We start from the raw sequence: 27,686 nt of genomic DNA, 5'->3' as shown, positions 1-27,686 counted from the left end.
CAATTCGGGTCTGAGCGTACCTTGGAGCTATACGTAGCGCTCATGGGCGTTTTAGGCGTTATGAATCTTCGTTACGGCTTCACTTTTTCGACTTGATTTGCAGAGCATGGCAACCGCACAGAAGGACAGACGCCTTGGTGTCGTCACTGACAAATACATAAGCACACTCCAGGGATTGTGCACGATCACCAAAGCCACCAATAAGGATGTCACCGACATGTTCAACGAATTAGGCCGCACTCTCGGCATGGGATCATCGATTGATTCTGCCTCGTCATCGTCGTCCCGTGGTCCCAAGGGCCGTCGTGGTGGCTCCGGTAAGCACACTTCTCTCAAACAGCGAAATGGCGTCCAGCCTGTTCTTATGGAGGTATGATTGGAGCTCAAAGTAATAGGTTTTGCTGTAGCCTTTGACACATATATGAAGGGTCGCCGCTGTGGTTCAGTGGTTACGGCACTCTGCTGCGGACCCGAAAGACGCGGGTTCGATCCCGGCATCAGTGGTCGAATTTTGATGGATGCGATGTTCCAGAGGTTTGTGTACTGTGCGATGTCAGTGCACGTTAATGAACCCCAGATGGTCGAAATTTCCGGAGCCCTTCACTACGGCGTCCCTGATAGCCTGAGTCACTCTGAGACGTTAAATCCCATAAAACAAACTAAACGAAGCTTATATGAAGGACCGCGCAAGAAACTATGCAGAGGAAAGTGAGAGGGGCCACGTTAGGAGATAGTGACAGCATTGTGCTCTTCAGAAGCGTAGCTGTTAATTTTATCCCATCTGCAATCAAGAAGAGGCCATGAACATGAGCGTTACATTGAATAGACAAACAAGGAACCGGCTTCGGCTGCACAGGAGATTCGATACCAAGCGAGGAAACCAGCAGCTGCAGCTACAAACATCTTCGAATAGAGGTGAGATCACGGAACATGCTTTAATAGAGTAATCCTTGCTGGAACAGCACATGACTAACTATAAATGAGACGTAGAGGCGTTTTCCCTGCAGTGGTTTTAACCTGATAAATGCTCAAATTAGTAGTTCCAGGTGCAGTTGTTTGCAGGTATCGTGATTTGGACTGCAGGGACTGCGCGTACGTCATTGCGCTGTCCATCCTCGAACGGAATAAATAGTTTTATGCAAAAACTCTATGAGAAGTCATGAAGAGAAAGACACGTAGACACTCACTCTTGCGGCACATTAACGTTGTCTGGGTGAAAAGGATGAGAGGTATTTAAAAGAGGGACACTCCGATGCCACCTGTCGAACGCAGGTGATCAGTGTGCAAGTGACGATGCCGTTTTTTTTTTTTTTTCATTTCTCAACTGAGATAAGGATTGTGCAGTGAGAGCCAGTACACGAACGTCATCACTCTCACTTCAGCCCAGCAAGACCAATAAATATTTCTTGATGTGAGGTCACTTACACTTATCAAGGTGACGCTGAAGTATTGATGAAAGAAGGGTGGTCATAATAATGTTTTCCCACCTGCTTTGTTGCAGAATCAAGCGTTCGTTAAGCATTTATTCTCCGCAGGTCAAGATTGAGGTTATCATATTGATTCTGATGTGTTACACCGCGCGCTATTATAGCTGCCAGAGTAGTAGCATTGTCGAGGGAAGAAAGGTTCCAAATACGAGGGTGTTTATTTATGGTGCTCGCTTGCTGACCCGAAAGACGCGGGTTCGATCTCGGTCGCATTGATCGCATTTAGATGAAGGCGAAATGATAGAGTCCCGTGAGCTGTGCAATGCCACTGCCAATTAAAAACTCCATGTGGTAGGTACTACGGCGTCCCTCATAGCCTGAGTCGCTTTCGGACGTCTGACCCCAGGAGCCAAACCACGAAATATGAACGTTCTTGAATAATTTAAGCATCAAATACAGATTCTGAACAGTACATTTGGTGTCCAGAACCTGTCGCTCCATCATGAAGTTATCCGGTTATCTTAAGATTTAAACGAAAGTAAACCGACCTATCGTATTGCGAACAGGGGCTCCTAAACCGAACCCAATCCCTGCCAGTACGTTTCCATATTCCTGCGTAGCGCGTCAAGGTGGCGGCGGGGACCGCGAGAGCTTCGACCGGCCCTGCACGTGGAAACCGGGCGAGAAGCAGTGTTGGCTCGTGTCCGAGCTCGAGCCGTGGAACCGCGTGCTGTGTCGCAACTGCATCGAGCTGTGCGAGCACACGTGGGGCGAAATGACGCTGGAGGGATCCACCTGGCCCGAGAGCAGCATCCCGGACGGCCGCGACATTCTCCGAGCGTCCCTACTCATGCACTTGCTTCTGCAGCAGCACAGGCGAGCAGTGCACGTGACCTACCTGGGCAGGTCGTGCCCGCCATGTGTTGCTTTCTGTAGATGTTGTAGACTGGCACAGATTGTTATTATTGTAAATGTATCTGTCAACGCTGTGCTTATTTAGGCATTATTTCCACGCGTGTTTTGACACGAAATAGATTCAGTGATTTGGTGCAGGTTAGCTCGCACTGCCACACTGCTACAGTCAGACTTGGAGCGAATTCGTGAGCATAAGCATGAATCGCGAGGAGCAGGAGGAGGTTACGTGGGATGAAAACGTGAAGTAACAGCCTCGCTTTGACTGGATGCCTGTGTCAGCAGCGGTTTATCTAAGGAGCTTTGTTTTCAGTATTTGTTTTTAGAGGAATTTGAAAGCTACGATTCGGGCGCTTTTCATCATGTTCAGGCTAGAAACAGTTCGTTTTTGTTTTCATAAGAATAATCAAGGGTTAGCGGCCATGAGATAGCGGTCAAAGGTATACACATATTTGAGTCGCTATAGGGTAGTAAATGCCATAGCCACTCGGCCACCGCCGAGGGACAAACTGGTTAGTGCATCCGCGTCGTAAGCAGGGGGTGCTTTGAAGGTGCATCTTATTTTTTCTCTCTCGTTTTTATTTTGTGAAATCAATACACTGTGAGTGCCCGAAAGTGCAGTTTTAGCTGTGGTTCCCCGGCAGTGGGCTTAAGGGCGCCGAAGCCAAAGGCGCGAAACTAAGGAGAGAGTGTGAACGCCTAACGCTGTAAGTTCTAGGCAACTGTATCTGGTGCCAAGGGGTTAGTGCATCCACCTCGTAGTCGTGTTGTCCTGACAGATGTTGCGCTTCCAGGTGATACTGCATTTTTACCGGGGGGTGTCCGAATGTGCATCCACTGAGGGTGCTCCCGAGGGTAACCTGTAGTGTGCTCCCTCTAAAACGTTATCCGGAACAGGAGGGCAAGCTGCCGTTCTAGTTGGTGATGCATTTTCTGAAGAAATTAGCGCAGAAAACGGACAAGGGACAGAAAGAAAGCGCACATAAGACATTCACGAGCGCTCGTGAATGTTTTATGTGTTCTTTCATCGGTCCCTCGTCCGTATTTCGCGCTAACTTCAGAAAACGTTATTCGGAAGAACCACCCTGCCGTGCAGAAGGGTTCATGATAGGACTACGATGCTGCAGGTGCGTGACCCGTGTTGTGATGCACCATACTACCACGTTCTTCGAGATGCCTATCTTATGGCATGCCCTGCAGAATGGAGGAGCGGGAGTCGGCTTCGTCGAGTTCACAGGTGCACGAATCCACGAATCCACTGCGGTGAGCTGTACTGCTGTGTCTGCGGAGTGTTGCAGCATAGAGTTAGTGTCATGCTTCAACCAGCTGGGAACAGCCCATACGCTAACACTATATTATAAAACTAATTTTCACGCGGACGGAGGTCCAGAGACCTCAATACGCTTTTACGTTGAAAGCTGTTTTACGGAGCTTCCATTGTAGCACAGCATAGCTCGTGCAACACCAGAGCCAACGCGTGGGCCTAAGCAAGCACTAGGGAGAAGCAGATGGTGGGGAGGGGGGGGGGGGGGGGGGAGGCATTCGCGAAGCCTAAGTTGTGGTGAATTCCGATCGGAGATCTGGAGTGGTCCAACAACTCGAGCGCCTTAATCCGGCAAACCGTACTCGCACCAATCAGTGTTCCGAGCACTTGTGCCCCAGCCGTAGCAAACCGGTGACGCTCGGTGACGTCTGCTACGGGACGGTAGATAGTGAAGTGCTGTAAAGAAGCGCACCAAAAACGAGCATTCGACGCAATCACTCCCGGTCAAGTCCGCTTGTTTAGCTGGAGCCATCCTGGCTGCTCCACGGTGCCTTCTTGGCTCGGCGAGCTTTCCCAATTTGCCTTGGGAACACGCGATTCCGATCGGTCCTTGGTATAGTTTTGGTGTGAAAATAACAGGAAACGTTGATCAGTGAAGTGCGCCGAATATGTGATTAGAATTCTCCATGCAAGGATCAGCTAGTAGCGCCACGCACAGAATCAAGTCGCAGCCATGATAGCAGCAGCGCGCTACATATTACGGACAATACAAAGCAAAGAGATACCAAAAAGTGCTCGCTCTTTGTGGCGTGTCTCCGTTTTGTTCTGTCCGTAAAAAGTTAAGCTCTGGCTACTACAACGAACAGTCCGCCGCGGCAGTTCAGTGGTTATGGCACTCGGCTGCTGACCCAAAACACGCGAGTGCGACCCCAGCCGCGGCAGAGGCGAAATCCTAGAGGCCCATGTACTGTGCGATGTCAGTGCACCTTAAAGAACACCAGGGGGTTGAAATTTCTGGAGGCCTCCTCTACGACGCTCCTCATAGCCTGAGTCGCTTTAGAACGTTAGACCCCCTTAAACCCATAAATTACAATTAACAACTAAATACAGGGCCCACGCACTTTTAATGGCCAAAGCTGTTTTAGAAAGACAGGCGCCGAGCGCGCCATTTGTAATCCGGCTAGTGGTATGGTTGATGAAACTCTCACCCACCGCAGCGCTCAGCAGCGTCAGGTCATCGTAGCTGCACTGAAGGCACTACCGTTTGCGCTACCAATCATGAATCTTATCGGGTCGAGAACCAGACTGAGCATCGGCGGCTTACAAACACTTCCTGAAGCAGCGCGTAACACGGTGCAGGAAAATGGCTTTCGCCGGAAATTAGCGCTCCGCGCCACGAAGCTTAGCAGTGGATGACTTTCTTTTTTTCTTACTCTCTCGTGTTCCCTCTTCAAGCAGAAGCAGCCGATCGATGTGCTCACGTGGTCCCACTCGGTGATCTGCCTTCCAGTCCTCCACACACTGCATATATTGCGCGTCCTCTTTAACGAGGACGTGGCGCATACTTTGGGCAACTACCTCTTACGGACCATGACTCTCAAGTGCATCGTCTTGAACTTCGTGGAGGTAAAGCGCCCAACATGCAGTCATTTACTTTGTATGTGTGTAAGTGTCTGCTATTCTGCAATACATAGACTTCAGTAAGGAACTAGCGCACTGGTTTCGCTCGATTTGTTTTATTGTTGCTTTGAGGTCTTGAGAGGACTTCCTCAGGGCAAAAGCATGGCGTTGCTTTACGCAATTTATGCACTATGGTCGGAAGAACTAGATACTCGGACGCTTAGTAAACAAATGCGCTTAGTAGACAAATGCGCTTAGTAGACAAATGCGCTTAGTAGACAAATGCTCTTAGTAGACAAATGCTCTTAGTAGACAAATGCTCTTACTAGACAAATGCTCTTAGTAGACAAATGCTCTTAGTAGACAAATGCTCTTAGTAGACAAATGCTCTTAGTAGACAAATGCTCTTAGTAGACAAATGCGCTTAGTGGGCAAATGTACTTAGTAGACAAATGCGCTTAGTAGACAAATGCGCTTAGTAGACAAAAGCTCTTAGTAGGCGCTTAATAATCAATGGCGCTTAGGAAACAAGTGCGCATATACCCGAAGACAAAAGTATATTTGCGGTTTCTGAATGCAAAAATGGCTCTATAGCTTTCTATAGACTCCGAAGAACGGTGGAACACCCACGCAGGCGCCGCCTTGCTCTTTGAACTGAAAGAAGAGCACGTGAGACTGCCTCAAGATTGCGATGCTAAAAAAAAAAAGTTACAAGAATAAAGGCGATAAGTTATTACCCAGAGGCACTTGTAATCCTGTCGTAAGTCAGGCGAGATGAATGCAAACTTTCTGCGTTCCCAGCAGCTGTGTGTTTCCTGTGTGTATTTCGCGTGCGTTGCCTGAAAATATAAAGGCCGTATGCATTGTTCACACGGACTTAATGCTTCTGCAGGCTAAAGATAAGGATGCTGCTGCGTTCCTGGACTATTTGGCCCAAAACAGGACAGTCACGACCCTCGAGCTGACAGAACAATTCGTGATGGCACGGGAGGGCGAAGCTCTCGCACATGTCCTCCGAAACCACGTCGTTCTCGAAAGCCTGGAGGTAAGGAGCCCGGCAGGATTTGCTGTTGTGCACTGACGATTTTCATCTGACTGGGCACTGATGGGCGCTAGGTATGCAACTACCCTCTTCGACACTGCAACCTCGAAAGTCCCATCAGTGCTCAGTATTCTATGCATCCATGAAATCCACGGTTGGAACTCAAAACATTGCAATCTCACTTTTTACAGATCACTGAAGATAATTTATACATATAGGCACCCATAAGGCGTATGCAAACCTTTAGTTTTTGTAAATCTTCCCCGGTTTTCTGTCAGTGTCATCCATCACAAACGCCGACTCATGTCTTCACTAAAATGTGTTGTCACTAAAACCTACGTTTTTGTGTTGTTTCACCGCGGAAGTTGTATAATCTATAACCATCATTCTGTGTTTTTATGTATTTTATATTCTCCTGTCATTCTGTATACCGTTTCAACAGGAGGAAAACCTGTATATGTATTGAAGCTGCCCACTGCGAATCTCAAACGGGAGACGAGGCCTTGTCAGGCTCCACGCCTTTTGCCTTGTCTTCCACTTTCAGTTCAAAGAAAATAAAATGTTTCTCTCTCCTTCTATCGCATTTTGAGTAATTTTTACAACTAAATTTTTTTCTTCGTCATTTCCTCCCGTCGTTTTAAAAGTCACTAGTTGGCGCGACAAAAAAGAGGTATCATGCAACTTGCTGTGATGACGTTACCCGCTAAAGAACGAAAAGTATTCATAGGCGCATGAGTAGGCTCCCAGGGGAGAGCGAATCGTGATATGGTGCTGTCAGAACGAGTAAAGCCATACCGAAGCAGGAGAGCGAGTATTGAAAAGGTAGAGCATGGGCAGATCTCACTTCGGCGTCATGGTCAGTGAGGTTAATTGCACTACTGAACCGGTATCACTCTCATCTCTCCACTTAGCTGTGTCCTACGCCCGCCGAAACTGTCATGTTTCGCCATTTTCTAATCTCAGATCACTTTCTGTGCTGTGACCGCCATTTTTCACATTGGTGTATCAACCCGATTTCCCAATATCGAAAGGATTAACTGGAACACACTGTTTCTCTCCAAACCTGTTTACTCATCTTCTCTTACTTGTGTCGGTTCTAAAATGCACATGGCTCCCATCCTTTCACTTCAAATTGCCCATATATCATTTGCAATTCCACATCGGTAGGGTATTGTCAGTAATCTAAAGACTTTCTTGTTAGCTTCAACGATGTGGACGCATAGACAGACGAGTGCCGGCAGGATGGGTCTGTTATGAAGAGGTGTTGCCAGACGTAAATTGAAGGCATTATAAGCAAGAAATTTAATTGTATGCAATAACTATAGGCATTATAAGCAAGAATTTTTTAATCAAGAAGAAATTTAATTTCATCCCCTAACTTCATGCATCTTTAGACAAATATATGTGGACTAATTATTGCTGTGCGAACTACACAGTGCACCAGTGGATCTCGAGCATTAAGTTTTAGATCCAAATTAATTTTTTTCGAGCAAAGGTGGGCAAAAAGTGACGTCGGTTATTTTTTTGCTCGAACAATGAATGAAATTTCCAAAGAATGCAGCCGTATGCCAGCAGAAGTTTGCATTTGAATGTAATCTTTTTCAAATTGTATGGCTTTGCGCCACCGATGAGCAAGGGCACGCCTGCCTGCCTGCCTTCTACCGGACTTTTTGCTTATGGTGCAGCCATGTCTTCAAGACGCGAACGGCGGTATCGTCGTCTTGAAATGTGGATCCGCGAAGCCGAACTTCCCAATACACCTCCTGCATTTATTTCTTCATTCTGGCGGCAGATCGGTGGCACGCAACAGCACACTCCCTCAGCCGTGCTGCGGGCTGCACTACAGAGCTCCAGCCTCAAGTCCCTCATGGTGCGCTTCTTTGCCATCCTCGCCGAGGACATCGAGGCCATGGCCGCCGCCCTTACTCGACTTCCGCCTTCGTACGCGAGTGTGACCGACGCCGCTGGGTCGCCACCGCCTAAACCCACCAGCTGCCTGGAAAGCCTCGAATTCTTCGGAAGCGCATCGTGCGAACCGCATCTGCAGCGGGCTTATGCCGCGCTTATCGGAGGCAAGAACTTCACGTTATCCTCTCCACACGATTCATAAAATGGTTCGTCATCATCAGCATCAACCTAACTACGCCCAATGCAAGACAAAGGCCTCTCCCATGTCTGTCCAATTAACCCTGTCCTTTGGTCAAATGTTTAGTAGAATCCCCCAAGGTGGAGTAGATTTCTAATAAGTAGACTGCTCCGGTGAAGCGGGGTCCCGGGTTCGAACCCCGGACCAGGACGAAATTTTCTTTAACTACGAAGTTTCTGAGAAAGCTGTATAGCTTTCCTTTGTAGCCGTTGGCTGCGCTTGGGTGGATGTCAATGAGTAATTACTCCCTTATTACAACCCTGTCCTTTGCCAGCTGCCGGCACCGTATCTCCGCAAAATTGTTAAACTCATCCGCCCACCCCACTTTCTGCCGCCCCCTGCTACGCTTGCCTTCTCTTGGAATCCACGTCGCTACCCTTGAGAACCAGCGGTAACCTTGCCTTCGCATTACATGCCCTGCCCAAGCCCATTTCTTCCTCTTGATTTCCACCAGGATGTAAATAACCGTCGTTGGTTCCCGCACCCACTCTGCCATATTTTAGTCTCTTAACATTACACCTATCATTTTTCTTTCCATCAATGACTGCATTGTCCTTAATTGAAGCTGAATCCTTTTCGGCAGCCTCCATATGGCAGGTTCCCTCAGAGCATGAATGGAGGCTTACTAATATTCCCGGAGAGAAAAGCATACAACCTCATGAAAAGGTTGACGCAGCCCACATGGAAAAGGTATATAGGGTACGAACTGGGGACAAAACGAGTAGAAAGGAGTGAGTAGTACTGTCATTGCTTTTTTTTTCATTTGTTCCCATTCTTTTCATTTGTTACTTTTCAGTTACAAGATAGTTATCGCATACCGGCGGGGCTTAAAGGACCGGCAATTGAATTTCATGGGTTAGATTTTTTTGCACCAGAACGGAGAACTTAATAAGGTGCTGTATTCCGCAATGATTTTGTTAGAAACGCTGCAGAAGATTTTAAAGCAGAGCTCTTAGGTGCACGTTCCTTCGTTCGGTCGCGTCGTCGGCGTAGTCGGCGTAACGCGCCACCCGACAGGTGGTGTTTCGCACTGCTACTACTTGCTAGTGTTAGAGGGGAGGAATGGGCAACCGGAAGGTGGCTGCCACAGGAAGATCCCGTATGGTGGCTAGCAGCGTAACACGCCACCTTCCAGGGGTGGCAGGTGGCGTGAAAATACGTGAAGTGTTGCGCCCAAATCTCGCATTAGCGTCCATCCTAATCGTCTTTCCATTTTCTTGCTGGATTTGTTTGATCAGTTGGTGCCCCTGTTTTTATGCATCCCCATGCTAGACTCCACGATTAGTGAGCGGGGATGGAGACTGCCCGCCGGCAAAAGTGATGTACTGGAAACTAACACTAATCACCCCAGCCAGGCAGTTATCACAGCTTTAGTACAGATTGACGCCCTTATGACCACCCACATAGAATGCAGTTACGACACAGCTGGTATTGATCTACGTGAGTTACATGACGTACGCGTTCTTGTCATCTCAACAGGCCACACCAACGCATCTGTTCTTGAGATAAAAATCTTTAAAAGCTAAAAAAAAATCAGCCATTGTGTCAATCCTCTTTTATGCTCTGTTTCTTTGTCTCCGCTTATTCATTAATTTCCTAAGTTTTATGTGCCTAAACTCTAACGGTGCTGCGACTCCTAATTATGGAGTTAGCAGTTTTGCAGTCAGGTAAATAAACCTTACGTTCCCCGGGTCAGGAGCAGTTTTCCAAAGACTTGTCTCAAGTTGCGCGCCAGCACCCAAGGACGGCATATCCTACCGCCAGCTATGACCGTCCCTGTCTCTCCGCACAGGCGTCCTGGTGGAGCTCAGAATCTTCTTGTGCGGCCTGAACGAGGTCTTCGCTACCAACGCTGCATTCCAGCTTCGGCGCGACTCTCGTCTGCGGGTGCTCGACGTTAGGAGTAACGAGATCCCCATCTCGTCCATCTGCTCCCTGGTCGGTGCGCTCCAAGTGAGTGGGATACATCGCTGTTATTTTGATGCTTAGTATTTAGGTGCACGACTCTTAGCGCATTTGCGTTGGATGTCCGCTGTACAGTAAAGAACCATTGCCAAATAACTGAAGCAGTCCTCAGTGTCTAACAAACGTGCAAACCATGGAAGGAACCTCCAGTAATGCTATTTAGAAAACCAGCGAAAAGGATGCATTCACAAGGAAGAGAAGTACACAGGAAAACGCTGGAAACACAACTGAAAATTCTTTACTTGGTGGATCGCCAACATCAGAACAGGGCGCACATGCGCGAGAGCACCACAAACGCTATCAAAACAGCAAACACAAAACTGATTAAGCGAGCAAAGATTGCATGTGGCAACCTATGTCCCATTCATGAAAGTGTACTCTTTTGCCGTGAACCTAACAGAGCTGTCGCTGACGCATTCAGTTCCTAACTGCTTGATTTTAAAAGCTTCCAAGATTTCTCGTTCTATCTGTGTTTTGCCGCGGCCGATGATTTTGACATTATGTAACAGAGGGGTGCAGTCTTTGCAGTGATTGCAATGTCTTGGAAGATTTGCTGTGCTGCCTGGCTGCAGCGAAGTGCGGTGCTGCCTCATACGGTCGTTGACGCATTGACCCGTTTGACCTATGTAGGCCTTGCCACAGGACAGTGGAAGCGAGTAAACAACATCGGTTGTGCATTTGGTGAACATGCTCTGGTGTTTAACATTACATTTCTTTTTATGTGCTAATTTTTGAGATACTTGAACAAAGCGACGACAGTTTGGTGGGCGCAAAAAAGACTACCTTAACACCGTATTTCATGGCTACCTTTTTAACGTTATGTGAGACTTTATGCAGGTATGGCATTACAGCAAGTCTGGATTCTTCACTAGGCGTTTCATCTCTTTTGTACTGTGACTTAAATTTACTGGTCGGTCTCAGCAATAGAAACGAGGACGTCCTCCAGATAGCCCGCTGACTTCAAGCGGTCAAGTTGTGCTAAGAAACTCTTTTGCATATTGTGTGTTCAAGACCTGCGCACAGCATTACCGAGGCAAAGGTTGGAAATGCCTCTCTTCACAAGTTTGGAATGTGAGGAGGAGTTGGGCAGCAGGCTTTTTTTGGTCCGTGGAGAGTAGCTCCAGCAAACATGGCTTTCTTCAGAGAAGGTGAGAGTCAAATCTAAAAACCTAATTGAGTCATCAAGGGGCACCTCATGAGTAAAACTCAAGTCAGGACAGGTATCGGTAAGAATCCAGACCTGCTGTAATGCCATACCTGCATAAAGTCTCCCATAATGTTAAAAAGGTAGCCATGAAATACGGTGTTAAAGTAGTCTTTTCTGCGCCCACCAAACTGTCGTCGCTTTGTTCACGTATCTCAAAAATTAGCACAAAAAAGAAATGTAATGTTAAACACAAGAGCATGTTCACCAAATGCACAACCGATGTTGTTTACTCGCTCCCAGTGTCCTGTGGCAAGGCCTACATAGGTCAAACGGGTCAATGCGTCAACGACCGTATGAGGCAGCACCGCACTTCGCTGCAGTCAGGCAACGCAGCAAATCTTCCAAGACATTGCAACCACTGCAAAGACTGCACCCCACTGTTCCATAATGTCAAAATCATCGGCAGCGGCATAAAAAAATAGAACGAGAAATATTAGAAGTTTTTAAAATCAAGCAGTTAGGAACTGAATGCGTCAGCGACATCTCTGTTAGGTTCACCGCAAAAGAGTACACTTTCATGAATGGGACATAGGTTGCCACATGCAATCTTCGCTCGCTTAATCAGTTTTGTGTTTGCTGTTTCGATAGCGTTTGTGGTTCTCTCGCGCATGTGCGCCCTGTTCTGTTGTTGGCGATCCACCCAGTAAAGAATTATCAGTTGTTTCCAGCGTTTTCCTGTGTACGTCTTCCCCTTGTGAATGCGTCCTTTTCGCTGGTTTTCTACATACCATGCACCAACTGGCCCAACAAGCTACGCTTCTTCAATACTCCAATAATGCGCTTTGATACCTACTGATAGGACAGCGCAACCGACGAAATGGCTTGTACTGTGCACCAGCAGGTCTTTTGTATTTGCCTGAGCCCGCACAGGCGACTTTTCATGAGTGACATTATGGAACAGCTTTCTCGCACTCCGGCCACTCTGTACTTCGCGCACCTGTATAGAACTTTCGAACGCGTGTATGCCAGTGTGAGTATTTGCCGTGCGGAGTGTTCAGAACAGATCTAAAAAGCTCGCGCTATGACGCTAAGACGACGAGTAATATTGCCACGTATCATTGTAGTGTTTGTTCGTTCACGCTCAAGGCTGCAGGAAAGGGCTGTTATCATTTTTATTCGTGATGCTAGAAGCGACCAGCCTAATCTCGATTGATCCCATCCATGAAAGGCTGCATCTAGGTTTTTCCAGATTACTGTAGATGATCTTGTCCTGCTATCTGGAAGTTTAGTTGCCGGCTTTCAGTTGAGCGATGCCGCGAGCGGCGGACATTCGTAGTTCGACGACTGACGAGCACGGTTGTTGCTTACGCCGCCGCCGAGTGATTCAGTTCTTTTGTGGGCGCAAGTCAGCCGAAATAAAGAGCTTCGTTTGCAAGCCTTGTTGCTGTCTTCCTGACTGCTGGATTGCCGTCACTACAACGTGACATCTGGTGGAGCTGCTGGGTAGCCTTCTATGTTCCGGACACCCCCTACAAGTCGTGACGCCAGCCCTCAGAGTAATTCACCGCAGGACCTGAGTCCAGTCCACCGCGCAAGCGGACGTCTGCAAGGGGACACACCTGAGTTCGGGATTCTGCCGGACCCTACCCGGAAGCGAAAACCAGTAGCAACGTCCACCATGGCCTTGCCCAGACGACAACTCCAATCATTCTTCAGCAGCCCCGGGTGCCACCAACCTTCGACGCTTCGCCTGGCGCCGACCCCGAAGAATGGCTGGAACAGTTCGAACGTGTGGCTGTCTTTAACAACTGGGACGATACAATGAAAATTAGGTACGTCTTCTTCGCCTTGGAGGGACCAGAAAGAATCTGGTTTGAGAATGAGGAAGCGAGCCTTATGGATTGGGAAACCTTCAAGGAGCAGCTTCTCAAGACCTTCACAAACGTCGTGAGAAAGGAGAGAGCCCAGCAACTGCTACAGTCTCGCATACAACACCCAAACGAGACCGTTGCAGTGTACACTGAGGAGATGAAGCGTCTCTTCCGGCGTACCGACTCGAGCATGAAGGAAGATGAAAAGGTCAAGCTGCTTATGCGAGGAGTTAAAGAACTCTTTGCGGGCCTAGTACGGAACCCACCCAACACCGTCGCGGAATTCGTCGAAGAGGCATCCACCATGGAAAAAACTCTTGATGCCCGAGCCCGCCAGTATGACCGCCAGCAGCGCGTTTTCTCATCGAGCTGCCTGGGCCCCGCTAACAACGATAACCTGCGGGAGGTTATACGCCAAGTTGTGCGAGAAGAGCTCGGACGATTGCTGCCAACGGGAACGCAGCCGCAGCTTACATCACTCACTGACGTAATCCGGAACGAGGTTCAACAGGCCTTGGGTGTGACGCCGACAACCACGCAGCCTCTGCAGCCTCTAGCCATGACTTACGTCGCAGCTGTGCGCCGTCCTGCACCTCGACGACGGGACCCAAGCCCCTATCGCCCTGAGCCAGCTGCGTTGGACCGCCGCCCTCTCGCCCCAACCCGCCCGTCCTACGAGCGTCGTACACAACCGAGGAAATGCGACGAGTGGAGAACTCCCGACCAGCGCCGCCCACTATGCTTCCACTGTGGCGAAGCCGGCCACATTCTCCGGTATTGCCCATACAGAAGAATGGGCATCCGAGGGTTGTCTTACGACGCCCCACGACCCCGACCCGGCCAGCGACCAGTCGAAATCGAAGTTTTTGCGTCGGGAAGAATGCTCATCGCCGAGCCGCCTATCACGTTCCCCGTCGCCATCGTCACCACGCTTTGTATCTCCTAACCGAGGTTACGCCGTGCGTGGACGCTCCCCCAGCACCCGAAGGTTAAACTGAATAAAGCAGCCTCTGGAGGTGAGGTTGCTACTAAGCGCAATGACAAAGATCCTCCATCGACGAGTACTCAAGACCATGCCTCAACTACGACGACAACACCGACGACGACAACACCGACGACGACGACAACACCGACGACGACGACGACACCGACGACGACGACGCGGCGAGACTTCAAGCTTTTACCGCTGCCCAGTGAAGTAACGTCGGAGTACGCCCACCGCAGCCTCACTACTCCACGAAGCCGAGATCGGACACCGAAGACAACGTACAATACGAGAACGCGAACAAGTGATCTTGAAGTTACGGTCGACGGTCACGCGGTTACTGCCTTGGTCGACACGGGAGCTGACTACTCAGTCATGAGCGGGCCTCTCGCTGTCCGACTCAGGAAAGTGACAACAACAGGGGATGGCCCGCTGATCCGCACCGCAGGTGGTAACCTGATTACGCCGTCAGGACGCTGCACCGCGAGAGTTACTGTAAATGGGAGAACCTATGCTGCAACCTTCCTGATCCTACAGCAATGCTCGCGAGACGTCATTTTGGGAATGGACTTCCTGAATGAACATCAGGCGATCATCGACCTTCGATCTAAGTCGATCAAGCTTTCCACGGAGAACGCCATTCCTGCTGCGACGAGCGAAACTTATCACGTTGCCTTAAACGTCCTCGACGAAGCATTGAGCGTGCCGCCCCGATCAAGTGTCCTCGCCTGCATAGGTACTGGAGACATCGAAACTGCCGAAGGCGTCATCAAGGGGAACACCCAGCTACTCCTGGATCTAGGACTGGCCGTCGCAAGGGGAGTCGCCCAAATCCGAAATGGCCAAGCCCAGGTGTTGCTAACACACTTCATGGAAGAATACCGGCATCTAAACAAAGGTACGACGATCGCTTTCCTCGACGAGCTGGCAGACATCAGAGACATATTTGCCCTACCCGACCAACCCGTAGAACTATCTGATCAACGCCATCAACCGACGTTTGATATCAACCCAGCATTACCACGGAGAAGACAAGACCAAATACGCAGTCTTCTTCAAAAGTACAGCGATTGCTTCTCATCAGCATCGAATGTGCGACGAACCCGGCTTGCCAAGCACCGCATTTTCAGAGATGAACACGCCCAACCACTGCGACAGAGCCCCTACCGCGTATCGTCGCTAGAACTCCAAGCTATCCGCAAGCAAGTTGAGGAAATGCTTCGTGACCACGTCATTCAGCCATCGAGGAGCCCGTGGGCAGCACCAGTCGTCCAAGTGAAAAAGAGAGACGGCACCCTTCGCTTTTGCGCCGATTACCGCCGCCTGAACAGCATTAGAAGGATGTCTACCCCATCCCCCGCATCGACGATACACTGGACCGGCTGTGCAACGCTAAGTACTTCTCATCGATGGACCTGAAGAATGGCTACTGGCAAATTGAAGTCGACGAAAGAGATCGCGAAAAGACGGCGTTCATCACACCACACGCACTCTTCGAGTTCAAGGCGATGCCATTCGGCCTCTGCTCTGCCCCAGCGACGTTCCAGCGAGTAATGAATACGGTGCTCGCAGGCTTGAAGTGGCAAATTTGTCTAGTCTACTTAGATGACGTTGTTGTCTTCTCCACAAGCTTTGAAGACCTCCTCAGAAGGCTTCGGACAGTGCTGGAAACAATCAAGTCTTCAGGCCTAACACTGAAACCAGAGAAGTGCCACTTCGCCTACGAGGAGCTGCTGTTCCTTGGTCACGTTGTAAGCAAGGATGGAGTTCGCCCAGACCCTCAGAAGACAGCTGCGGTCGCAGAGTTTCCACAGCCTAATGACAAGAAAGCTATACGCAGATTTCTTGGATTGTGCGCTTATTACCGGCGATTCGTCAAGAACTTTTCGCGCATCGCTGAGCCTTTGACCCAGCTTACGAAGGCGGACGTGCCTTTTAAATGGGAAATGCCGCAAGAGGAAGCTTTCAAAGAGCTAAAGCGCCGCTTACAGTCCCCTCCTGTGCTCGGGCACTTTGATGAAAACGCCGAAACCGAACTCCATACCGATGCAAGCAGTGTGGGCTTAGGAGCGGTGCTCGTTCAGAAAAATGGTGGAGAGGAAAATGTTATCGCGTACGCTAGCCGTGCACTGTCGAAAGCCGAAGCCAACTATTCGACGGCCGAGAAAGAATGTCTCGCCATTATTTGGGCCACGTCAAATTTCGCCCCTACCTGTACGGATGACTATTCAAGGTTGCGACCGATCACCATGCTCTGTGCTGGCTAGCCAATTTGAAAGATCCCTCCGGCCGCATTGCTCGTTGGAGCCTGCGTCTTCAGGAATTCGACATAACTGTAGTCTACAAATCTGGCCGCAAGCATTCCGACGCAGACTGCTTGTCGCGAGCCCCCGTCGACGCAGCACCGGAAGAGGAAGACGGCGACGCTTTCTTAGGACCGTTAAGCGCCAGCAGTTTCGCGCAGCAGCAGCGCTCGGATCCTGAGTTGCAAAGCCTAGTTGATTATCTGAAAGGCAAGACCGCATCGCCTCCCCGAGGGTTCAAGCGCCAACTGTCGTCCTTCGTCCTTCACAATAATGTCCTCCTGAAGAAGAACTTCGCGCCCAACAGGACAGTGCATCTTCTTGTCGTGCCCAAAAGTCTCAGGCAAGAAATTATGCCGGCATATCATGAGCCGACTGCAGGGCATCTCGGGATTGCTCGCACGTTGCACCGTATACAGGAGAAGTACTAATGGCCGCGGCTAGCTACCGACGTTTCCCATTACGTGAAAACGTCCCGTGAGTGTCAGAGACACAAAACGCCTCCAACTAGACCAGCCGGACTCCTGAACCCCATACCACCGCCAACTAAGCCCTTTCAGCAAATGGGGATGCACCTCCTCGGCCCCTTTTCGACTTCCTCATCAGGTAACAAGTGGATCATCGTGGCCACGAACTACATGACCCGCTACGCCGAAGCAAAAGCGTTGCCTAGTGGTACCGCAACAGAAGTTGCAAAATTTTTTGTCGACCAAATTCTCCTGCGACACGGCGCCCCCGAAGTGCTCATCACGGGCAGAGGAACGGCATTTACAGCGGAGCTGACGCAAGCCATTTTAAACTACAGCCAGACAAGCCATCGGAGGACAACTGCCTATCATCCACAATCCAACGGACGCACAGAGCGTCTGAACAATTCCATCGCAGACATGCTCTCCATGTAGTACATCGACGCCGAACACAAGACGTGGGACTCTATTCTGCCCTACGTGATCTTCGCCTATAATACTGCCGTCCAGGAGACAACCAGGTTTACCCCATTCCAGCTGGTATACGGCAGGAAGCCCACGACAACACTCGACGCAATGCTTCCGCACGTTTCCGACAAAGACAACCTCGACGTCGCCGCCTACCTTCGTCGCTCCGAGGAAGCCCTAAGACTTGCGTGGCTTCGCATTCAAGACCAGCAGCACACCGACGCCCGACGCTACAATCTACGCCGACGAGACAAGCATTACAAGCCACGTGATCGTGTTTGGATATGGACGCCAGTTCGCCACCGTGGATTGAGTGAAAATTTGCTGCGACGCTACTTTGGCCCGTACAGGGTTCTCCATCGCATCGGTGACCTCGACTATGAAGTCATCCCCGACGGCACGACAGCATCTCAGCGACGCCGCACACGCCCGGAAGTCGTACATGTCGTACGCCTGAAGCCATATTATGAACTCTAAAGGACTCAAAGTTTGCATTCTCGGTGTTTATTTTCATTTTAAAGCATCGAGACGATGCTTCTTTGGGAGGGGGGTAATGCCACGTATCATTGTAGCGTCCGTTCGTTCGTGCAAGGCCTCGGAAAAGGGGTGTTATCATTTTTGTTCGTGACGCGAGAAGCGACCGGACTAATCTCGATTGTTCACAGCCATGAACAGCTGCATCTACGTGTTTCTAGATTAATCTAGATGATCTCGACCTGTTATCTCGAAGTTTCCTTGCCGGCTTTAAATTGAACGATGCCGCGAGCAGGGGGCTTGCGTAGTTCGACGACTGACGAGCACGAGGTTGCTTACGCCGCCGCCGAGTGATTCAGTTCTTTTGTGGGCGCAAGTCAGCCCAAATAAAGAGCTTCGTTTGCAAGCCTTATTGCTGTCTTCCTGACTGCTGGATTGCCGTCACTACAACGTGACAATATGACGGCACCTATGCAGCGGTTTGGAAAATTTCTTTAGCTTACATGAAATATTTCTAGAGAAATGACTAGATGAAATACACCTACCTGAAATGTGCCTATATAAAGATGAAAGTGTGTACGGCTAATGTCTTTCGGGAAAAGTGCGTATTAAAACCGACCGAACGTGTCGCTGCAGTTCAGAGATTATGTGCGCCTGATGATGCGATCAAACAAAACTGCCCCACAGAAACGTGACTTGACGAAAGTTTCGCCCCTTTTGACATGCTTTCGTGCACTGGAAAACCCAAACGTTTGGAAGTTATTCCGTCGCCCCTCTTTTCCCGTTTTGTAATCGATGGTGTACAAGATACAAGAAACCGTAGGGTACAAGAAACCCTTGAAACCCTTTAGCCGGCGAACAGTGAATAACGAGAACTTACAAAATGTGAAAAAAAAACGGGCGGAACAATTATCGCCAAGCTGATAAAAAGGGGGTACTCCTATTACATATCCATGGTGCCTTAACTAAAATATTACAGAATTTTAAAAATTGGGTTTTTGATTTAGAAGCGTTCTTTCTTTTGGTATAACATTTTCAGCGGTGTAGTGCATAAGAATAGAGCTAAGAGATGCTAACTATGAGGCTGGTTAACAAGTACTGGATAGTCAACATTTTAACTATTCCTGCTAGTTTATTATTGAGAGCAGTGGAGCCCGCAGTATGTAAATTCCATATTTTTTAGAATTTCGAAAAAGTGCTTACCCTCAGCGCTGTGGCCCAACAAGTTTTGGCTATTTCGATGAGTTATGCGCACTGGAGAGGTTGCTTTGCCTGCAATCTTCTCGAAAACGGATGCATTTCGGTGCAATGTAGCCAAAATATGTTGGGTCGCAGCGGCGACGGTAACCGATTTTTCGAAGTTTTTAACACCGATGTGGATATCAATTCCGGTGGGTTAAACGGCTCTCAAAATGAAGGAGCGTTATAGTAATAGCTCAAAAATTAACAATTCCATATTAGCTACTTAGCTGTGGTCTGATGTGCTACGCCTCTGACAATAGTATGTCAAAAAAAAAGCGCTCTTCCGACTCAAAAAGCTTATCCCTCAAAATTGTGTAAAGCCTTGTTTCACGTACACAACTGAACGGCCACTTTTCAGCGTAAAATATAGTTTTGTTACAGATAACTTAATTAATAAAAAAGCCATAGTAGTAAGAGGATGTCTATTTAGGGCAAGTAGTGGCCGCAGATCCGGATCATGAGAGGGAAATAACTAGAAGAATAACAATGGGGTGGAGCGCATATGGCAGTTTCTCTCAGATCATGAATGGCAGTTTACCAATATCCCCAAAGAGAAAAGTATACAACTGCTGTATCTTACTGGTACTTACCTATGGGGCAGAAACGTGGAGGCTAACAAAGAGGGTTCAGCTTAAGTTAAGGACAACGCAGCGAGCTATGGAAGGAAAAATGATAGGTGTAACGTTAAGAGATCGGAAGCGGGCGGAATGGGTGAGAGAACAAACGCGCGTTAATGACATTCTAATTGAAATCATGAGGAAGAAGTGGGCTTGGGCAGGGCATGTAATGCGAAGGAAAGATAACCGCTGGCGTTTAAGGGTAACGCAGTGGATACCAAGAGAGGGCACAGGTGGCGGCAGAAAGTTAGGTGGGCGGATGAGATTAAGAAATTTGCGGGAATACGGTGGCCGCAACTGGCGAAGGACAGGGTTAATTCGAGAGACATGGGAGAGGCCTTTGCCCTGCAGTAGGAGTAGTAAGGTTGATGATGATGATGATGACGATGATTAAAACCGCATAGTGGTCTATCTATAGTTTCAAATTGCCGAAATATTCTGTCTCTCACTTTCGGATCCCCCTCTAATCCTACCGGAATGCATGAGCGTGTCCACTCTTTACCGTTTTGTCTTCCACAAAGTCCGGTAATAAATGCTTTTTTTAACCAGGTGAACTCTACGCTGCAGACGTTGGCCTTCGACTTGAGCGGCTGGCTGCCGCAGTTCCTTCTATCGACACTGTTCAACATCCTCCGAGAGATCGATGTCTCCTCACGCATCCAAGTGAACTGCTACGACCTGCACCCGTTATGTATCTCGCAAGGCGGAGGATTGTTCGGAATCTCTAACTACCTTTTGGATTTGGGCACGCGCACTGCAGAAGAAGCAGCCATCCTCCTGCAACCACTGGTTACCGGCACGAACGTTACTTCAGTGTGCATTCATTGCAGCAGCACTGTGGATGACTCTCTCGTCGAACAGTTAGTCGATGCACTCGGCAAGACCAAGTCCGTCAGGTGGGCACCTTCTGTTCTCTTTTTTGAATGCCTCCGCAACCGTTGGTTTCGAACGATATCACGGCCATGACTCGCCCCTACAGCGCGCATTGACCCAAGCCGCATTAGACACGCATCTCTCCCTCGCTTCACTGAGGATCACTGGAGCGGCTGGAGATATGGCGGGACGCCAGCGCAAGTTGAGCAGTAAACGTTGTTGGGAAAGCTGGTTCATAACAATGGAAACTTCGAGCAATAAAGACCAACAGAAGTCAGGAGAACACGATACGAGCGTAAAGAGGTTTATTTGAAGAACAAGCAAGGTTAGTTTTGCCAGCACAGGCTCAGAACGGTATCAAAAGCAGGTATGAAAAAAGGGGGCAGCCACGACAGCGTGCCTTCGAAGGGACGTACTTCAATAATATAAAGTCCGATCGACGCTTCACTGATACAGCCTATAGCTCGGATAGACATATCGGCATAAGAGGTCCATTCAAAACCAGGAGCAACATCACCTATCGAAACATTGCTGGCACACAAATGCAAGTGTTTATTAAAAGAAAACAAGATTATGCGAAAGTGTTTGCAAAAAGAAAACAGCAAGATAACTTGTCGAAGCGTATTTTATCAAGAGCTAGAGGCTTTATCACTGAAACATCGATACAAATTTACAATAGCGAGTTGGTTTCCTCGAAGACGCGTTGTTTTCTCATATCTCCGTTAGTTTGCAATCTGAGCTTTTTCTGGTACAAGTAAGTAAACTTGCTTATTCTTCGAACAAACTATAGTAGTAGGTTCCGTGCCGTCTAGTTCTCACTTGTTAGCCTTTTTCTCGCCCAACCTATCTTTCCATCTTTACGTACATTGGAGGTGACCCAACTGTATTAGCGGTGTTCTTCATCCTAGGTACAGTTGAAAAATATATAAGAGAAAGACTTCGCACGGTTTCAGTGGGAAGTCGACTGTGCACTGGAAGTTCGTCGGCGTCTGGCAGCCGCTCATTTATCAGTAACTTTATAGGTAGGGAGCACTCGGGGAGTGACGATTCTGTCTGCAAAATGCCTTCCTTACGCTTCGTTCGTGGGAGCAGGCGTGATGTTACGTCAACGCCACCTAGAATTCCCTGCTTTCCAACTCTAAACTATAATAACAGCGATTGTATTCAGCGAATCCGCATGTATAATTCTAGTCCAGTAAACAGCTTGAATTGCTGGACAAGAGAAGATGGATTGAATCTGCTCCGATATTTGCTCAGACTGAAGTATGAAGCAAAAAAAAAACGTAAACTCAGACGGGTGGAAAACACAAAAGAACAGAAATTTAGGATAACTTTTTATTTGGCATTGTAAAGCTTTTTTCGTTGAGCGAAAACTTGTCTTATATGCCACTCGACTGCTTAAGTCAAGAGAAAATTTCTTGACGGCCTTGAATCTGTTAGTTACTGGTATCATTTATAAGTTCTTTCTTCTGTTTTGATTTCGCTGGTGTTTCGCTGGCAATTGTTACTCGCCCACGGCAGTGCTATGCTTCTCGAAGTTAGTGCCGCTAGTTTATCGTGTACACGTTCAAAGCGTCTCCCGTTTGTTCTATACAGGCAGTTGAGACTTTTCCTAAACTGGCCTGAAAACAGCATCGTCAGCGTGCTGCGTTCACTGGAGCAGAATCGAAGCGTCTCTGACCTCGAGATACACAAGGCTACGTTCAGAAAGAGGTCAGCCAAGGCTCTGGCCCGACTGGTGGAGCAGAACCGCACGGTAACCAATATTTTAGTGGTACTGGACAAGGAAGACATCGCCGGATTCCCACAGCTTCGTACCGTCTGCCGAGAACTCAAGGAGGCCGTACCTCGCAACCGTTTTCTCACCAACGTGGGTATTAATCTTCAAGATGGCAACCGTGCCTCAGATTACGTCATCTTGGACGCCCTGAGGCGCAACAGGGTGAGTGGTTGTTTCGCTTGCCTCAAGAACTCTTTCACCTGTTTCGGGGTAAAATATTCTTGGAGTGAACCGAATGCTTAACGTTGAGACAATATTTTCATTCAAAGAATTGCTGGTTTGGTCAGTTCAGGGTGAGGAAGGGTCTGCGCAGCAAACTGTACAGATGATGAATAGCGGTAATCTACGTAGTATGGGACCACCGCCACTGCCCTCCTTGACACAAGCACTAGCTCTTCGGATAAAGTCGGGTTAGTTTCTGGGGAGCGTTGGGCGGGCTGCAGCCAATAAGAGGAGGCCGTCCCTCCACCTACGTCACGTAACCTTGTGGTGTCATCACAAGCTGCCCTTTCGGTTGTGTGCAAACTTGGCAGTTAATGGCTCGTCGCGAGAGGTTGCTCTAGAAGAGCAACATGGGTCCCACAATCCCCACCGGTGATAGCACCTCCTATCGCAGGGCAGCGGTGCAACGCTTAACCGCTGCACCGATGCGACAGGAGTGGTATGAGGACTCCCAGCTATTTATGAATGTAAAATAGAGAATGATCAATACTGCATAGATAGGCATTAACTCAATAAAGCCATCGATCATACCCTTAATGCGGAGCTGAAATTTCATCCTTCAACTGAAGAATGAACGCCTGAGTCCGCACGTCTACTCGGTTTAATGCGTAGAAGTAAGGATAGCTAGTCGAGTTGGATAGCTGTGGGTGGTACAGCGGGAAACAGAGGAAAGACAGTTTAGTTTGGTTTAAGGGCGTTTAACGTCCCAAATCGGCTGAGGCCATGGGAACGCCGTAGTGAAGAGTTATTTCGACCACCAGTGTTTCTTTAAAAAGAAGCTGTAACGGTTTTTTCAGAATTCGAGGCTATTCAAGAATTCGAATCTATCAAGCTTCTATTTATTTATTTATTTATTTGAACATACTGCTAGCCTCACATTTGAGGCCGTCGCAGGAGTGGGACATCACATACACTAAAATAACACAGGTCAAGTAAGTGTCAACACAAAGGCGATCGTAGTCCAACAAGGCAATATGCAATATACACAAGGTAAAACAAAATAGCAAAACAGGAGCAAGTAGCATATTTGAGGACTTCGGCACGGTAAAGAAAAAAACTAAACAAGAAAAAAAAAACACATTAACAAAAATGCAGACAAGTTTTTAGGGAGCAAGAAATTAAACAATAGCTGCTGAAGAATGATACTGTCATGAGAAACGAGCAATAAGGTTAAAAAAAATATAATAAGCGAGAGTCAGATAAGAAAGTCGGGATGTCATCGTCAGCAAGGAAAAAAAGAGTGCAAGAGTACAGCGCACCAGCATCGTAGTCGTTATTGCAAAACAGAGCGTGATATGTTGGCGATGAAATCTTTGAGTAATGCGCAGTTGACAGCATCGCAAGGCAGACTATTCCACTCACGGATTGCTTGTGGGAAGAAAGAGTACCTGAATATATCGTTGTGAAATCTGTACTCGGTTAAGTGCTTTTGGTGTTTTGTTCTGGTAATGCGCGTGTTTGACTTTATTAAGTACTTACTCGTATCGATTTTCATACCGCCATTAAGCAGAAGGAAAAGAAACTTGAGGCGCAGTAGTCTGGCTCGGTTATGTATAGTGGGAAGGTCGGCTTGTCTTAAGAGCTGTGTAGGGGAGTCATGACGGCGATATTTGTCAAAAATAAATCTGACCGCTTTTCGTTCTACGCCCTCTAGATATAGCATGAAAAGTATTTTTGCACTAGCATTTGAAATGATGGCATAATCATCTATTAAAAAATTGCGCCTCTCCCGTAACCGAGAGTAGAGTAAGCATGAAATTTATACGGGCCTAACCCAGGCTCCATTGCTCGGCTTAAGCAGCTGTGACAGTGGCGGCATTGAAATCCAGGACGATGCAGAAGCGTACGCGGACACGACGAGATGCAGGCCTGACAAGAATGTATATGCAGCGCGTTCGAATACTCCACGAGCGTGTATACATCTGCCTGCCAGAGGGGGAAAGGGCATGAAGGCCCTGCGGCCGGTCTTTTACATGCGTGAGTGTAGGACCGCAGCGCCCTCCTTGGGGAGCGCGCGAAAGCAGTTTTTCAGCCGAAAGCCCTTCTCGCCCTGGAGCTCCCCTCTTTCTCTAAGCGGCCTTCTCTCAAAGCCCCTAACAGATCACGTATGACAAAGAAGTGTATTGTGGCATGTATGTGCTTTTTGCACGCGTTATTAGCAATCGAAAATAATAATTCCGTGCATTATCAAATGCACAGCTCGACAACCCCTACTACTTCTTCTTATACCAAGCCGAATAGGGCACCATGATTATCCCACAGTGCCTAGTTCGTTTTTTAAGGCATTGATGAGACTTTCATACTACCATCGCGGCCATGCATGTACGCTTTTAAGGACGTGGGTGCTCTGCACTGTAGAAGAGCGTTGCCCAGCCATTGCTTTGACCAGAAAAAAAAAACAGCCGGTAATGAGAACTGAAAATGTATAAGTTAATTTCACACCTCTGGTTAAGCGCCGCGGTTGCCCGCTTGTCGCTTTGGGGATATCTAAGTGGGCTCCAGCCGTATTATTCATTTGGTCCGGAGGTCAGGCGTTGTCTAAAGCATGTTACGTGTAGTCACGGGATCCAGGTGACCTTGAGAGAAGGCACTCTTCATGCCGGGACTGTACAACAGTAGTCATTTCTTGCCACTTCAGAGCTTAAGAAAAATGTGGGGATTTTTCTAAGGGCAGCTTTAAAAAGACACTTTCTCCGGAGTAAAGGAAGTAGCGATCCGCAATGTAATACCCCTGTCAAGCGGGCAAGTTAAGTGCACTTACGGGGAGTGCGCTTCGGCATCCCGAGTGACACTTTGGGCTACGCGGTGCGAAACGAGAAAGCAAAGTGCACTCATAGTAAAAAAAAAATGGCAACAGAAAATGAGCGGAATTTCTGAACAGGACGATGGAAAAGAAAAAAAGACTCATAATATTTGATTGCTCAACGTGATAGCGCAAATAAAACGAGGTTCAACAGTTTTAGCGATGAAAAAAATGAAAATAGAAGAAAAGCCAAGACCAGCCATGACTATCCAGAATTTTGACAACAAACAAGATGGCGGTGGGCGGCAAAGTTGAATGTGATCACGTTTAATTCTTTTGTTGCTTCGCTTGTAGCTATAAAGAAGGAACTTTTTTTCTGAAAACAGTGTTATAGCACATAAAATAAAGTTGTAAGTACTTTTTGTGCACTATAAATTTTGTACATTGGAACCGCTGGCGTCAAGGCTACGCACTCGACCAGCAAAGTGTAGTCTGTGAACGCACTCTCAACGGAGTGCACTCTTCTGCGAGTGACACTCCACTTGCGTCGTTTAGATGCGGCAAAGTGTACTTACAGCGAAGTACTCTCCTTAAGTGCACTTAACTTGCCCGCTTGACAGGGGTATAACTCAGCCGTTCACATCTTGGCCTCTTAAGAAGAATACTGCCCACGTTTGCCTAAGAGACTTTCAAGAATGTGCCGTGTATCGTCATATCCATAGGTCTTCGAGTCAGATATACTCAGGAAAATTGATGAGGGCTCTTTCATTACTCGAGTTGCAAAACTCCAATGTCATGTATTCAAATTTGATGCTCTGCTCTGTATGAAAGAGTGAAGTCACCGCAGTAAAAGTCAGTGAAGGTCGCAATGAAAGTTCCCGTACGGGTGCCAACAGAAGGCTCCTTACCTCAGCCTGCGCCACACTCAGCTCACTTCCAGGTACTAACCACAGGTTATCGCAGGATTTTGAACCGGAATATCGTAGCTAATAGGACTAGGCAGCGCTAATTATGCACGTGTGGCTGCCACGCAGTAAATCCCACTTAACTTATCCAATGGTAGAATAAACGCTGGGGAGGTGGGATGGCACCGGGTACAGCTATCGCCCCTCACGTATTCAGCCGGAGAAAGGGAAAGTGTTGGGAGTTTTTGTTCATTGTATACATGCGAGCGCGTGTGGGCAGGAAATTCTGTTCAACGAAATGGTTGTCTAGTCGCTTACAAAAGAATACCTCGCAGTGCCTTGATTACTTTTATTATGTAAATTCGGATGAAACTCGATTGGCAGCAGATCGCCGATTCCAGGCTTTTGTGCAAAGGCGTTTTGAGTTCTGTGCGCACGTAACCTGCCTAACTACGTCTTCTGAAAAACGCAGGGGCTCGTCAATCAAGCAGTCCATTTTGTGAATGGCTCCAACGACAAAACAGAAGCCCTTGCCTTTGAGACACTACAGTACTCGCGGAATGTCCTGATGGACCTGCGCAAATGCGACGAGGCTCGTGCCGGAAAGCAGATCGTTGAGGCCCGCAGGAGGCTGGCTCTGAACTACTTCATCTTCACGGGCGTCGTCAAGGCCAAGATAGTCTGCCGCCCTCATCCGAGGGGAAGGTGCAGATTCGACAAGCTAGGCAAGGATTTGCAGGCTCGCATCTGCTCTTACCTCAGCTTGACCGACGTCATGGACATCTAGGCGCTGCTATTTCTCAAAGGGGAATGCACCCCTCGGGAAACAGTGAAGCTCAAGTGTTGTACATTGTTACGCAAACTTGTCACCGGCCGGAGAACTTGGTCACGAGCCACCTTATCATAACTGACAGCAGGGCAGCAGCATCTTCCGAGATCTCCATTTACCTGTGTCATCTATTTTCTAGGCTAGCAGCCGATTTGTGACTTTTGTAGACCACTTTGATGAGCCTTAAGGTTGAAAAATCCTACAGGTATTTTTATTTCTGGCTATTGCAGGGCTCTTATTTCTCATACCTTTGTAGCCGTATTTCTTAAAAATCATTTTTTTCGTCCAGTGTGTTAATTCAAAAAGTGCGCCCAAAACACAAAAGGAATTCAAAGGGGCTTTTCATCGGATTCGTTCATGGCTGTTCTGTGGTCCTGGGGCACT

General features: G+C 48.2%; 1 protein-coding gene across 1 annotated transcript; it reads left to right on the top strand.

Moving 5' to 3' along the window:
* LOC149336314 (uncharacterized) lies at nt 1–27,441 on the top strand. The gene is made up of 10 exons (XM_089554120.1): nt 1–317; nt 2,048–2,303; nt 3,540–3,602; nt 5,046–5,229; nt 6,116–6,268; nt 8,058–8,337; nt 10,204–10,364; nt 20,500–20,846; nt 22,420–22,765; nt 26,946–27,441. The coding sequence occupies exons 1-10, from the start codon at nt 107–109 to the stop codon at nt 27,258–27,260; spliced, it is 2,316 nt and encodes a 771-aa protein (XP_089410246.1). The 5' UTR covers nt 1–106; the 3' UTR covers nt 27,261–27,441.
* Nucleotides 27,442–27,686: the final 245 nt, after the last annotated feature.

The sequence above is a fragment of the Amblyomma mixtum genome, chromosome 7 (assembly GCF_055824585.1).
Source record: "Amblyomma mixtum isolate Tamu chromosome 7, ASM5582458v1, whole genome shotgun sequence".
In the NCBI taxonomy this organism is placed as follows: Eukaryota; Metazoa; Arthropoda; class Arachnida; order Ixodida; family Ixodidae; genus Amblyomma; species Amblyomma mixtum.
This window is presented reverse-complemented; position numbering and strand designations above follow the sequence as displayed.

Excerpts from the sequence above, each read along its gene's own strand:
- LOC149336314 (XM_089554120.1), top strand. The coding sequence starts at position 107 with ATGGCAACCGCACAGAAGGACAGACGCCTTGGTGTCGTCACTGACAAA. Across the intron at positions 318-2,047 it reads GGGCCGTCGTGGTGGCTCCG|CGCGTCAAGGTGGCGGCGGG; the intron begins GTAAGCACACTT and ends ATTCCTGCGTAG. Across the intron at positions 2,304-3,539 it reads TTGCTTCTGCAGCAGCACAG|AATGGAGGAGCGGGAGTCGG; the intron begins GCGAGCAGTGCA and ends CATGCCCTGCAG.